At 39.1% G+C, this 13627-nt stretch overlaps 1 protein-coding gene across 5 annotated transcripts in view; it reads left to right on the top strand.

Annotated features, from left to right (window-relative positions):
• Positions 1-11824, top strand: part of FBXW7 (F-box and WD repeat domain containing 7) — a 175602-nt gene extending 163778 nt beyond the window's left edge. For 4 of the 5 annotated variants that reach the window (XM_073642533.1, XM_073642532.1, XM_073642536.1 and 1 more), the window contains 7 exons: positions 627-750; positions 831-967; positions 1687-1800; positions 5440-5621; positions 6179-6404; positions 7617-7827; positions 9903-11823. In XM_073642533.1, coding sequence (XP_073498634.1) covers positions 627-750; positions 831-967; positions 1687-1800; positions 5440-5621; positions 6179-6404; positions 7617-7827; positions 9903-10171 — 1263 coding nt within the window. In that variant the 3' untranslated portion in view covers positions 10172-11823. Of the gene's footprint in view, positions 1-626; positions 751-830; positions 968-1686; positions 1801-5439; positions 5622-6178; positions 6405-7616; positions 7828-9902 lie in introns of all 5 variants that reach the window. The other variant, XM_073642534.1, reaches the window with a different exon arrangement.
• The last annotated feature ends 1803 nt before the right edge of the window (positions 11825-13627 follow it).

The following is a 13627-nucleotide window of genomic DNA, read 5'->3' as shown; positions in this document are numbered from 1 at the left end:
TTCGGGCAGGATGGTCATGTGACCTCTGCAGCCAATGACCAAGGCATCATCGCTGTGGCCATTGATTGACTGTGACGGTCGCATGTCTGCGTGACTGGTACACGCTGTACAGACCCAGTATCTGTACATCTTGTTCTGGACAGATTACAGGAGAAACCGCAAGAATCCTTAAGGTGTGATTTATTTTTTTTTCCCCAAGTGTAGACAGCCCCTTATGGGTAAAGCAAGATGTAATTAAAGGTTGTTGCATGTATCCAGAAGAGACCTATGACATGCAGATCCATGCATTACCCATAGGCTTCCATGCTACGGACAACCCCCATACAAATTGGTACAGTAGTTCAATGCAGGATGTGCTGTTAATGTTTTCATAAGAATTTGGGAAAGTTATGAAATGTCCTATAAATGTCAGATCAGGAATAGAACAAAGGATCTCTGCCTTTAGTTGAGATGAATCTGTGCTGCACTTTATGTACACGCTCAGTAGTGAGGCAGGGCTGTGGAGTCGGTTGTTTGGCTTATCGACTCCACTGCCCTGGACTACTGTATTGTACCTTCTACCTTTTATGTCGCATTTCTCCTGAACAAACATTTGATTTTACTCTATGGACGTCTTTCTTTTCCAGTTGGCGTTGTACGTTCTTTCATTTCTTGAACCCAAGGATCTTCTCCAAGCAGCACAGACTTGTCGGTACTGGCGAATACTAGCCGAAGACAACCTCTTGTGGAGGGAAAAATGCAAAGAGGATGGTAAGGGAATTGCATTTTTTTTGGATTGTGAGAATTCTGCATTTACACATATATGCATTAATGTTATGTTTCACACCTAGGTATTGATGAACCATTGCATATAAAGAGAAGAAAAGTATTAAAACCCGGTTTCACACACAGTCCATGGAAAAGCGCTTATATTAGACAACACAGAATTGATACAAACTGGCGACGAGGCGAACTTAAATCCCCAAAGGTTAGTTCCGAAAAAAGATATATATGATTACAAATGAGAAAAGTGGCTGTGGTGTCATCCATATAAGTTTTTATATATGACCTTTAAAGTATCACTTTTTATCTCGTATTCCAGCTTCAAGCTGAGTACTTGTTACCACCTAATGGGCAGCCTGAAATAAAGGGGATGTCCACTACTTGGACAACCCCTTCCTAAATACTATATTCCCTATTGTAAAATTAACAGATATTCTCACACAGACGCCAATCTAGCGATATCAGGGCCTGCGTGACATTGTCTGCAGTGCTCACATAGCATAAGAATCAGCAGCTGCTAATGGACTGCAGTTCACACTTCCCTTGGCCGTCCGAGATTCATACGTAAGTATATGAGCAAAGCAGCCCATTAATGTATGCTGATTGTCTGCAGCAATCACGTGACATAACAACACGTGACCGCTGGGAGACCTGACACTGACATCGCTGGAATGGCGCCGGTGTGAGAGGTGAATATCTGTTTTTATTTTACGCTGTGGAAGTAGTAAAGAAGGGGTTGTCGATAACCCCTCTAAAGAAAAATTGACACTAGTCTGATGTATGGTACCAATTTGATTCCAATTTTAAATGTCTATCTCTGAAACAAAGTAAAATACGGTGGTCTTATGGTTATGATTATACTCCCTGAATAAGGTAATGAAAGCGTTCATTTATAGATTTATTCCATGCTTTTTTTTTTCCTAGGTGCTCAAAGGTCATGATGATCATGTGATTACTTGTCTCCAGTTTTGCGGTAACCGAATAGTTAGTGGCTCTGATGATAACACTTTAAAAGTGTGGTCAGCAGTTACTGGAAAGGTAGGTTACTTTGTTGTACGTGGTGTTTTTAGCACTGTTTGCTATTGATGCAGAGGCGCTGGACTTTGAGTCTTCCTATGGTTGTTCTTCATTCTTTCATCTCTTGCTTGTCTTGGGTGCTTCTAGTCATTTGTGGTAGTAACGTAGTCTAATTGTGCTCAACGTCCCCACTGTTTCCCGCTATAGGTAAGGCAGACTTTGGGGAGGTTTGAGCAGAGTGTAACTTTTATTCAGTGTTTTCAGGGCAATAAAAAAAAAAATCTATTGCTCTGATACCATAAAGTACCTTGTTCCTCCACCACCTGACTGTATATACAAATATGCAGGTCATCTTTCTGCATCCTTCACTATAGGAGTTGTCTGAATATGAACCATATTACTTCGTGTCGCTTTCATGAAGCCTTTTTATTCGTCTGCCATCTGAATTTGCTGCTGATTGCTTAGGCTCCAGGAGACGGGTGTACTTTTGTGCTTACAGCTTGTAGCTCCATGTTTTACGGCGGCTTGGTTTCCTTGTAAGACGTGCCTTCAGGAGGTACGGTGTGCAACCACTCCCTGTCTGTCCACATTCTTCTGCACAAACCTTTTCCCATGAAACAGGGTCGGGTGATGTCTTCAAATTTTCATGCTGCGTGAGATTTACTTAATGTTCCTCATATAAAATCAATATTGAAAACCTTGGTTAGTAAAGTAACGTGTTAATACACAGTGCCCTATAATCTGTAGTGGATATTCATGCCTTTCTTCTTTAGAAGTAGCTGTGGGACATCTGAATAATTATGGGACATGTAGTGCTTCTTTCTTATATGACCCAACCAAAGCTTAATGAGCCACAGTAATGATGGGTTTTCTAGTAGCAGTGAGTCCATTATCAAATAATTTCTTGATTGTTACTTTTAGTATATGCCCAGTATTTCTGGGAATTTTCATTTAAATCTTAATCCTTTCAACATACAGCCTAAAGTCAGTTTCTAAAGTTTAGGATGGGCTCATAATTGTGAATGCAAGTCCTGACCTGACCAAGAATCTAATGACTCGGACAGACAGATGCTCAGTAATCTCTATGAAGCTATTGGTCGGGGTCATTAGACTTCTGGTGGGGCAAGAACTCGCATGAAGCTGGGCTTGGAAAGTCTAAGAAAGTTTTAAGTCATTGTAGAAGTCCACAGCTGGCACCTAACATTTTGGGTGGTTCTTGGTGACGAGGCTACTAAAAAGAAAAATGGATTCCTAAAGTCTAATGGAATGGTGTCTTTGTAGAAACAATGCTGATATAGAGTGGTTTGGCTGGCAGTCTAATGTGTATGGGAGCTCCCAGACAGATGATTGTTGGGAGAGTTAAGCAGCGGACATGTCCTATTTCGGACTGCGGATCCTTCTTGTTCTGAGTTAAGCCGTCGCCAGAGATGGCTGGCAGCAGTGCTTTGTCGAGTGTGTGCTCCTGTGTATGGGAGAATTGGCTAAGAAACCTAAAAGATAGTTCAATTGACGGCTATCTAAAAAACAACAAATGTAAAATGAGGCAGCCGAGTGAATTGAACCTTGAGTTACAACAGCTATCTAAAGTGTAAGTGAGGGATTTGGTGGGTTCACCATGTGGGTGCTGCTATATATTAGTATTCCTCTCTTACTACAAGATCTGCTTGATTCAGCCTGACAATAATCCAAGACAAAAATGCATGCCTTGGGCGGTTGGCAAGTCCAACTTTTAATGCATGTAACACGGCTATGAATCATTGGTGTCTTTACCTCGTCTGGTACATGTAGGGGTGGTACAAATCACCATAAGAGGCTTCACAAGCGAAAGGAACAAAGGACGGCTAGGAGATCATATCTTGTGGTTTCTGAGGATAATATCCGTGTGAGTCACCGGCTGCTTATAAATATATTTGATAATATGGTAATGGAGTCGGGCTTACATCATGTGTGCAAGTGGGAAGGCTTTATACCACAGCACACATCCCCGGTATATGTCAAGTGGGTTTCTCAGGCAGAATGTACTTTATAGTAATGATAGAAAATGGCTCGATTCAGAGCAAGATGTAATGCCTTCTTTATTTGACTCACACTAAATGTTATTAAAAAGTAACAGGCTTTAACAACGATCCAGCTTAGAATAAGAGAGTGTTAGAAAATAGCATGAGCACAATGAATATACTGTCAAATATGTATCCAGACGTTCATCTGTTACTAAGGAGGGTTCTAGAAGTTGTAGCATTATTATCTAACTAGAAAATTATATAGCCCCCTTTTTTGGCATAAAGGTGTTTTACATTGATTCTGCCTAAAATGGTTCCAAAAATATTTTTGCTGTACAAATACAAAAGAGGAAATGCATTTGAAGACCGTCACAATCCGCATGTCCATCGTGATACTTTGGTTCTCTATCAAAGCTGGAGACGAAAAATAAAGCAACAAAACAAAGACACACACCCCGAAAGTGAAAAGAACAACCTCGAAGCAATGCACCAATAAAAAATAAGGGAAAGAGGGGAAAACAAAGTTCTGGGGACTAAGTCAACAATCCTATACCTTTGTGCCTCCTTCCAGAGAAATACAGTTTCATAGTCTCATTATAAAGGCAATACTGGTACAGGAAGGACCATGTACTGATGGAAAACCTCCAATCCTGAAGCATAAAGACTATTTTTTCAATGATTTTGTTATGCAGGAGAGATATAGTGAAGTCAATGCTGACTAACTGTGTCCTCCAGGAGCTGACAATAGAAAATTGTTCAACAAGGAGACATGTGGAGCGCAATCTTTGAGTAGTCTTTGGAAAATCTGGAATGTGTCGTACCAGGAGAACATCCCATAAACATCTACATAGAATAACATTAGAGACCATCTGCCTACGAGAATCTGCCTTAACCCAAAAAAGGTTACAGTTTTGTGCATTTCCACCATATGTGAAAGAATGCGCTTTCCCCATCGCAACCTCTACAGTAAGTGCTAGAGGTTGTTGGGTCTATGTGGGAATGTCTCCAGGGAATGAAAATCCAGCACATTAGAACCATATATTTCTCTTTGATGAGAGACATTAATTGACAGGGATCCAAGGATCTAATGTGCCAATTCTGCAGTGACTCTTCCCCTTCAGATCACATCCCATTTCCACCTATAGGACAATTTACCAGCTGATTTAAGCCTAGTGCTTAACTAGCGGAGGATGAAATATCTGCATTGGGCAATGAATGAACAGAGTCAAAGGTCAATCGCTCTGTATAATATTTATTATTGTGTGTATCACCATTGCTCTGATGTGTGGCATCTGGAGGTGTCTTACTCCTTTTCCACAGCTTCCACTCTCTGTATGTTGCATTATGCAGACTGTGGAAAAGGAGTAAGACACTTCCAGATGCCACATATCAGAGCAATGGTGATACATGTTTTTTGTAGTAATTGACTGTGGACCATGTTCTTTGTGTCTGACTTTTCGAAGCCTTTCAACTGTTGGCAAAATATATATTTTTCTGGGCCCAGTGGGGATCATCGTCATTTTTGTGCTACTTTTATCTACACATTTTGGTGCGTTGGCTTTCCTGTTTGATTTGTGAATTCCACAGTCTAGATGTCGCCCACCATCTGACTCCATATCACGTTTCTGATGTTTTCTAAACCAAAACGATCTCGTTCCAGTGTCTTCGAACTCTTGTTGGTCATACGGGTGGAGTCTGGTCATCTCAGATGAGAGATAACATAATCATCAGTGGTTCCACAGACAGGACGTTAAAAGTGTGGAATGCAGAGACTGGGGAATGTATACACACTCTGTATGGACATACCTCCACTGTGCGCTGCATGCATCTACATGAAAAAAGGTCAGAACTTTGTATCACAAGAATCCTAAATACATGGATTATCTAGTTTATCTCCCTTGTGGCCCCTATTGCCCTTTGCTAAAGCTGTGTAGTTACAGCCGTGAAAAGTTCTCATTTACATGTTTTATTAATAATTTGTGAATAGCTGAATTGTGCTGGAAGGGGTTAGCTCATCATAGACATTAGTATTCTATCCCTAGGATATGCCATTAATGATCAACCAATGTCTGATGATGTCTGACCACTGTCATTGCTAGAAAGCATTGAGCCGCTTTAGTTTTTAACAGCCATTGACTAATTTTCTTAATTACTTTTGGAAACAATTTTTGGAATTGCTATGAAGCGTCTTAAATAAAGAAGTGACCTATGTAAAATGTAGCAAAAAGTCTTTTCTTGTGTATGCAGCTCTTCTGCGGATGTGTGTCTCTCCTTGGCTACAATATTAATACCTGTTAAATGATTTGCCTTAGTAATCTTTATTATAGAATGAGTGACCAATTAAACTTTCATACCTATGGCATATAATAATGACGTTTTTCCAATGCTATCATCCACAGGGTTGTAAGTGGGTCACGAGATGCCACCCTTCGCGTGTGGGATATAGAGACGGGACAGTGCTTACATGTTCTCATGGGGCATGTAGCGGCTGTCCGCTGTGTTCAGTATGATGGGCGGAGAGTGGTTAGCGGGGCTTATGATTTCATGGTGAAAGTCTGGGATCCAGAGACCGAAACCTGTTTACACACACTGCAAGGCCATACAAACAGAGTTTATTCGTTACAGGTAAGAACATCCCTTACTGGGATTATTATTTTTTTTCTTTCCTGCTTCTGCATTTTGTAAAAAGAAGAATTAGCTTTATTGTGTCAGGAATTGTGTGTCTGCAAAAACAGATTTTGGGTCTGCGTCTGTTATTATAAATGTATGTAGGTCAAATGCCATTACGGTTTCTCTTTACTTTGCTCATAGCTCATTACTTCGTGCCCTTACCATCAGACTCTGCTGTCTTCATTCTGTCTGCAGACATGCCCTCTGGTTACAGGGAACATCTGATTTCTCAAAGTGATTGGCTGTACCATTGTAGGTCACTGATTATCTGCCTTATTTCCATTGCATTACTGTACAATGAGTACTTGTGACCTAATTTAATTTTACATTTTTGAGATCTAGGGAGCATCCCTTTTTGCGTCATGGGTCATGTTATTTTTGACTTGTGTTTTGGAACCAGGGAATATATTGGTATAATTACAAGACGAGCCGACCTGTGTGTCATGTAAGGTGAATAAACTTGATCTGGAATGATAAGATTGGAATTTGTGTTAAAAACAATGCCACGGTGGCATGTAGGAATGGCATTGTATGGCTAGTTTTGTGCATGCTACTCGTTCTTGACGTATGGGAAAAATAGTAGTGATAGAGATATATCTCTATATTATAATAAAATGTTTCTGCTCCTAAAATATTGGTGACCGTCCATGCAGTGATTTCCTACGCCATTATTCTACCAGTTTATACTAATCCTTCCTGTTTAATTTCCTTTATTCTTTCCAAATTGAAAGGTAGAAAAATGTTTTCTCTTTTTCTCCAATGGAAGTAAATTTACTTATGTCAAATGCCCATCAAAAGAAACACTTTTCAAATTGAATGGATACTTGTATCACTCTGCAAACCTTCAACCATCCTGGAGAGCCAGTACCTTCATTGGTGCCTTAATTGAAGCTCTAGTACCAGACAAGTTTGGATAGAGAGAAATACAGGAATTGTGTCTCAAAGGTTATATGGGTGAAGTGTATTAAGTTTTCCCACTGATTTTGGAAACTTTTGGATTCAAGCCCAAGGTCCTCGGCCAACGTCTACTACTTATCTTGCTTTTCCTACTATTTGCCCAACTTCTAATGTTACTTGTGAATTACAGGTCTGCTGGTTGAAGCACCTGCATTTCATACCCTGATGTAATGTCCCTATAATCTAACACACTTATTTTTTTCCTGACAGTTTGATGGCATCCATGTTGTCAGTGGATCTTTGGATACCTCAATCAGAGTCTGGGATGTGGAGACTGGGAATTGTATCCACACTCTTACTGGGCACCAGTCATTAACCAGTGGAATGGAACTGAAGGACAACATCCTTGTGTCTGGAAATGCAGATTCTACTGTTAAAATCTGGGACATTAAAACAGGACAGTGTTTACAGACATTGCAAGGTAATAAGCTCTCCAATCTTTGGCTAAACCCCCTCCTCTTGATATGAAGTAAGCCAAGAGACGAGGCCTATAATGTAGTGACCATTGATGGCTGATTTGGTGGTCTTTTTCTCTTTTCAGTGTTTAGTACAGAGATCCACTATATACAGTGGGTACGGAAAGTATTCAGACCCCTTTAAATTTTTCACTCTTTGTTTCATTGCAGCCATTTGGTAAAGGAGCAAAGGGTCTGAATACTTATGACCATGTGATATTTCAGTTTTTCTTTTTAATAAATTTGCAAAAATTTCTACATTTCTGTTTTTTTCAGTCAAGATGGGGTGCAGAGTGTACTTTAATGAGAAAAAAAAAGAACTTTTTAGAATTTACCAAATGGCTTCAGTGAAACAGAGTGAAAAATGTAAAGGGGTCTGAATACTTTCCGTACCCACTGTAGAGCAGCTTTCTGCCTGTATGTAGCTCATACAAGATGTTACCTGTAGTTCACAAAGCCCAAACAGATTAATATATTAAGTCTATAAAATAACTATTTGTGTTTGGAGATGTCAAATCTGTTCACGCTCTAGAAATCTCGGCGATAAGTGTCTGCTGTGAAACTTGCATTAACATAGTTTAGAATTTAGATTTAATACCAGATGCTTTGAATAAAGTCATTTAAAGTGCCATAAAAATAGTTCATTTTGGTTCAGAAGGAAAATATTTGCAGGGAAATAAAAAGCTCAGTTGTCCTTTGCACTTCTCTGCATCTAATCTTCGGAGAGTGAATCCTCCCCATTCCAGTCTCTTGATTTATTTGACTAGACAGCTTATGCTGCTTCCCAGTCTAATTAAGTCATTGGGTCTAATAAGGCGCTAGTAAGCCCCGAGTAATGGAAGAGATTTGATTTTTGATATGTCATTCTTGAGATTTTTTTATGGTCTGCTAGCCAAAGTTATCTTTATTGCAGTGTTGAATTCTTTTCATATTTTTACTTTTTTTAGAGCCTAAAACTTGTTTCATGTTAATGAGGTCAGATTTTCATTTCCCATTTATTATTTGGGAATAAAGGGGCAAACCTTATTCCGATCTAATGTTTAGACATTGTAACCTTCAACTAGACTGGCTTATCCTTTGGCAAATGTATGGCAGCAGCTCATTCTAGATCATAAATTTGAGATAACTTAGAATAAAAACATAATGTGCAGGTACACTACAGTAAGTAAAAAACATAGGGTATAGTTGACTTTTTTTTTTATATCAAAAAAGCACAAAAGCATCCCACTGCGACAAGGTGTACCCAATCGGGATAGTCCCTAACTCTAGTAACTCACCTCGCTTTGTGTTAGCGGGCCTCAATAGACATGGGCTATGCAGCTTATCTACTTACAGACAGGTGCCCAGGTCCTGATCTGCCCAAGGGGGCGGCTGCACTTCCAAATGTATAGAGTACAACAAACTTGTAGAAAAACCGAAAAGCAGGGCCAGCACACCTGTTACTATAATAAGTAGACACAGGTATACACTGTGGCCATTAACGGACAAATATAATCTATATTACAAACAATTATAACTTCGACATAGGTAAGAAACTTGTCTACACTACCTGCTGGTTGACTTTCTTATGCCAAAGTATTGATGCAATTTTAGTATGGTTAGTCACATTTTATGCCACTCCCTCGGCCCACTAGGGCAGGTCTCCTTGTTGAGTAGGTGCAGAAAACAAAGCTGACACAAGACTGGTATGGTAATTTTGGGGGGCAAATTACCCCAGTATTATGGTAGGGTTATATTCCTACATCTCTCCCCCCCCCCCAATGTGGTGTCTTTTATAAAGCTGTTTTACTAATCCTAGTGTCTGAAATGGCTTCCGATTGAGTTGATGAACCCTGTGAAAGTCAGCAGTAGACTTGCATCATTTCAAGTCTCCAAAAAAATAGAGTTGGTCATAATGGACTCTCCCCCCCACCTTCTGATTTGGCTGTATAATGTGAGCAGATGTAGAATTCTGCACTGTCTTTTTTGTAACTTTTTTCTTTTTTTTTTAAATTAACTACAATAACCCACTAAACTTCTTTTTTTATTTTTATTTCTATAGGTCCCAACAAACATCAAAGTGCTGTGACTTGTCTACAGTTCAACAAGAATTTTGTAATAACCAGCTCAGATGATGGGACTGTAAAACTGTGGGACTTGAAAACAGGTGAATTTATTAGGAACCTGGTCACATTAGAAAGTGGAGGAAGTGGAGGTGTTGTGTGGCGAATTCGGGCCTCCAACACGAAGCTTGTATGTGCTGTCGGAAGCAGAAATGGGACTGAGGAGACAAAGCTGCTGGTGCTGGACTTTGATGTGGACATGAAGTGAAGGCTCGGGATATAAATTTGTCCAAATTTCTAGACTGCATAATTTCCCTTTTTTTTTTTTTTTTAAATGATTCCCACTTCTTACCCAGCCCTTCCCTCCAAAAATATCCATTGGCCTTGGCAAAACAGGATCTAGGCTTGGGACAACATACGGCAAAGACCTACACATGGTGTACGAGAAGACATCTTGTCACAAAATGACTTTCCATTTTGACGTGGGCTACCTTTTTTTTTTTTTCCTTTGCAAAAAGTAGGACTCTCCAAACCAGGTGCATTTATTTCTAGCAGTCTCCAATTGGTCATAGGGCAGCCTAAGTAGCTGGGCTGTCCTAAAAGCTAGACCCTAACTAAACGCTTCACAAATTACTGGTTGACTTCAGAAGAGAGCAGTTGCAACAAAGTCATGTTCTTGTTTTTCAAATGCTGAAAAAAAAAATAACTGTGAATTTTTTTTTTTTTGTACAGTTTCATCACTTTTTTTTGTTGTGGACTATTGCCAATGTCAATCAATCACAGTATTAGCCTCTGTTTCTCTACTTCCTGTTGCTTCCATCTACATGTTTCAATGTATATGTTGCTCTGGGGTGACAAGCTTGTCCTTACGATCTCAGATGGATATAAATCTTGATGCTGGTGCTAGCAAAGTAGGTCTTTTCTAAATGGGATTGTTGTCCCACAGCTGTACTGTATTCCCAGTGGCCAAACATATTTATGCTGCTAAATGAAAGGAGAGGGGAAAAAAAAAAAAAAAAGCAAATTTTTTTTTTTTATTATTATTTTACTGCTGTGACGTTTTAGTCCCAGACTGAATTCCAAATTTCTTCTAGTTTGGATACAGAAAAAAAAACAAAACTTTTTTGCCACTGAAAATTGAATCCACTGTGCCTCTAAGAGGCCGAATGTGGGCCAGTTTCAGATAATTAAGAGTGAAGTTTGCTTGCAAAGAAAAAATGAAAAAAGATTTGAGTGTGTAAAGCTTATTTTCTTTCTTTTTCTTTTTTTTTTTCTTTTCTTTTTTGAGCAAAATGTAAACACATTCCTTAGAACAGAGGAGTTGTAGCCTGTTCTTTTGGGAACTTTTTTGTTGTGAGGCTGTGGTGAATGTTAAAATATATATTTAAATAAAAATAAAAAGTACTTAACACAACTGACAAAAACAAAACTGATCAGACTCCATAGATGACAGTATTTGGGGGAAAACAGCTGTTACAGTCCAACAGGGCATGCTGACAAATGAAGCAGAAGGCAAGAGTTTTAAGTTTTTTTTTTTTTTTTTTTTTTGCAGTGCGAGCTTCACGTGCAAATGTAATACAAATTGCAAATGTCATATAATTTGCCTCATGTTCCAAGAATCACAACTCAAGCCGAACTGTGAAAAGTGGTTTAACACTGTATCCTATGCGACTTTTTGAAAAAGAAAAACAACAAATTTTTTTTTTTTTTCTTTTTTTGTTCCTCCTCATCCTATTTTTTGTTTCATTATTTATAGTCTGGTTTTAAAATAATCCGATTCCATTTGGTTCATTTTCCAGTTCTGTAACAACATGATGTGATGGAGGAAAACAATGTTTAAAGGGATTGTGTCTATGGTTTGATTCACTTAGAAATTTTATTTTCTTATAACTTAAGTGCAATAAAATGTGTTTTTTTTTTTTTTTTTCATGTTACAGACTTTTATTGGTGCTTTTTTAACAACTTCTAAAACATTACACATGTAAAATCCCATTGGAGATTACACATTAAATTTTAATAATGTTTTACATGGCGACATTCTAAAAAAAAAAATCAGTACCCATGTTCTTGGATTTGTATGGTATTACACCTTAATTTCAGAGGGAGTTGGGCTGAGCTGCAATATCAGATACAACTTGTTGACATGTGATTGTTAATGTGTATTGTTAATCTTGTACACCCTATTTAAAGGGGTATTCCAGTATGAATTGTATCACCTTTTCACTGACCAGGGCACTTCTGTCTCCCTTTCAATGGATCAGCAGATACACATGATCAACCATTGCTTCATTAATTCTTTATTGGACTGCCGGAGATAGTCGAGTACAGCACCAGAATATCCTGTAAAACTTGACCTGCTTTTAATAGTTCAGCTAGTAATCTATAAATGGCATATTATCATTCTGGAGCTAAAAAACAAAAAGGACGTGCTAAACTAGACATAAGGAACTATCTCATCCTGGTCACTAATCTTTTTTAGTAAACCTGTTCCCGTCATGGCGATTTTCAGTTTTTGCGTTGTGTTTTTTCCTCAGTTTCCTTCTGAGAGCCCTAACTTTTTTATTTTTTTTTATTTTTCTGTCCACATAGCAGTAAGAGGGCATGTCTTTTGCGGAACGAGTTGTAGGTTTCCAATGCCTGCATTTATTTTACCATTCAGTGTTCTGTAAAACGGGGAGAAAATAATGGAGCTAGCAACTTGATTCTCCAAGTCCTTGTGACTGTGAGGATACCCAACTTGTATGTTTTTGTTTTTTTAAATGGTAAAAAAAAATGGAGCCATGTTACTTCTTGTTTTTTTGCACCCGGATTTGAAATTTTTACTCATACCATTTTAGTTTCGGTATGACATTTTGATCACTGTTAGGCTGTGTGCCCACTATGTGTTTTTTAAGCGTTTCCGCAGTGGCAATTCCGCTGCAGAAGCGCTTAAAAAATGCTTGGTAGAAGGTCTGCCATGTTCCCCAATGATAATCCCCATGTGCTGTGCACATGCTGCGGAAATTTCCGCTGCAGATTATCATTGCGGAAAAATCCGCAGCACTACCAATTATTTTGCGGAATCGTGGCCGTTTCGCCACCATTGACTTGTGTTGAATCGCATAATATCCGCATGACTACATGTGCAAATGCGGATATTAAGCGAGTCAATGTGCGGATGGTACCCGGGTTTGGAGAAGGAGACTTTAGTACCTGTAAAAATAAATAAATAAATAATTAAATAAAAAAAGAATAAAGTAAAAAATATACATTATACTCGCCTTCTGATGGCCTCCAGTGTCCTTATCCGATTCGTCCTGGCTCCCCGGCAGCTCGCGATGGTCTAAAAGGACCTGTCATGACGTCATTTAGTCATGTGACGGGTCACGCGACCGCTGACGTCGGCGGTCGCGTGTCCCGTCACATGACTGAATGACGTCATGGAAGGTCCTTTTAGACCACCGCGGGACACTGGATGGATCGGATAAGGACACCGGGATCCATCAGAAGGCAAGTATAATATTTTATTTTTTACCATTCTTTTACAGTCACACTATATAAATCCATGCTAGTTGTATGGATTTATATAGTGTGACCAAGTTGTCAAGCACTTTCCAAGTGATGCTAAAATCGCTTGGAAAGCGATTGACAACCCGCATGCGGAAATGCATGTGAAGAGCGCTTCACATCCGCATGTCCCTGGCAGGAAAAACGCATGTACAATCCGCATGTACAATCCGCATGC

The sequence above is a fragment of the Phyllobates terribilis genome, unplaced genomic scaffold, assembly GCF_046119375.1.
Source record: "Phyllobates terribilis strain yellow unplaced genomic scaffold, ASM4611937v1 Scaffold_1__5_contigs__length_1240528914, whole genome shotgun sequence".
Classification (NCBI taxonomy): Eukaryota; Metazoa; Chordata; class Amphibia; order Anura; family Dendrobatidae; genus Phyllobates; species Phyllobates terribilis.
Note: the sequence above shows the minus strand (reverse complement) of the source record. Positions and strands in the feature narration are given on the sequence as shown.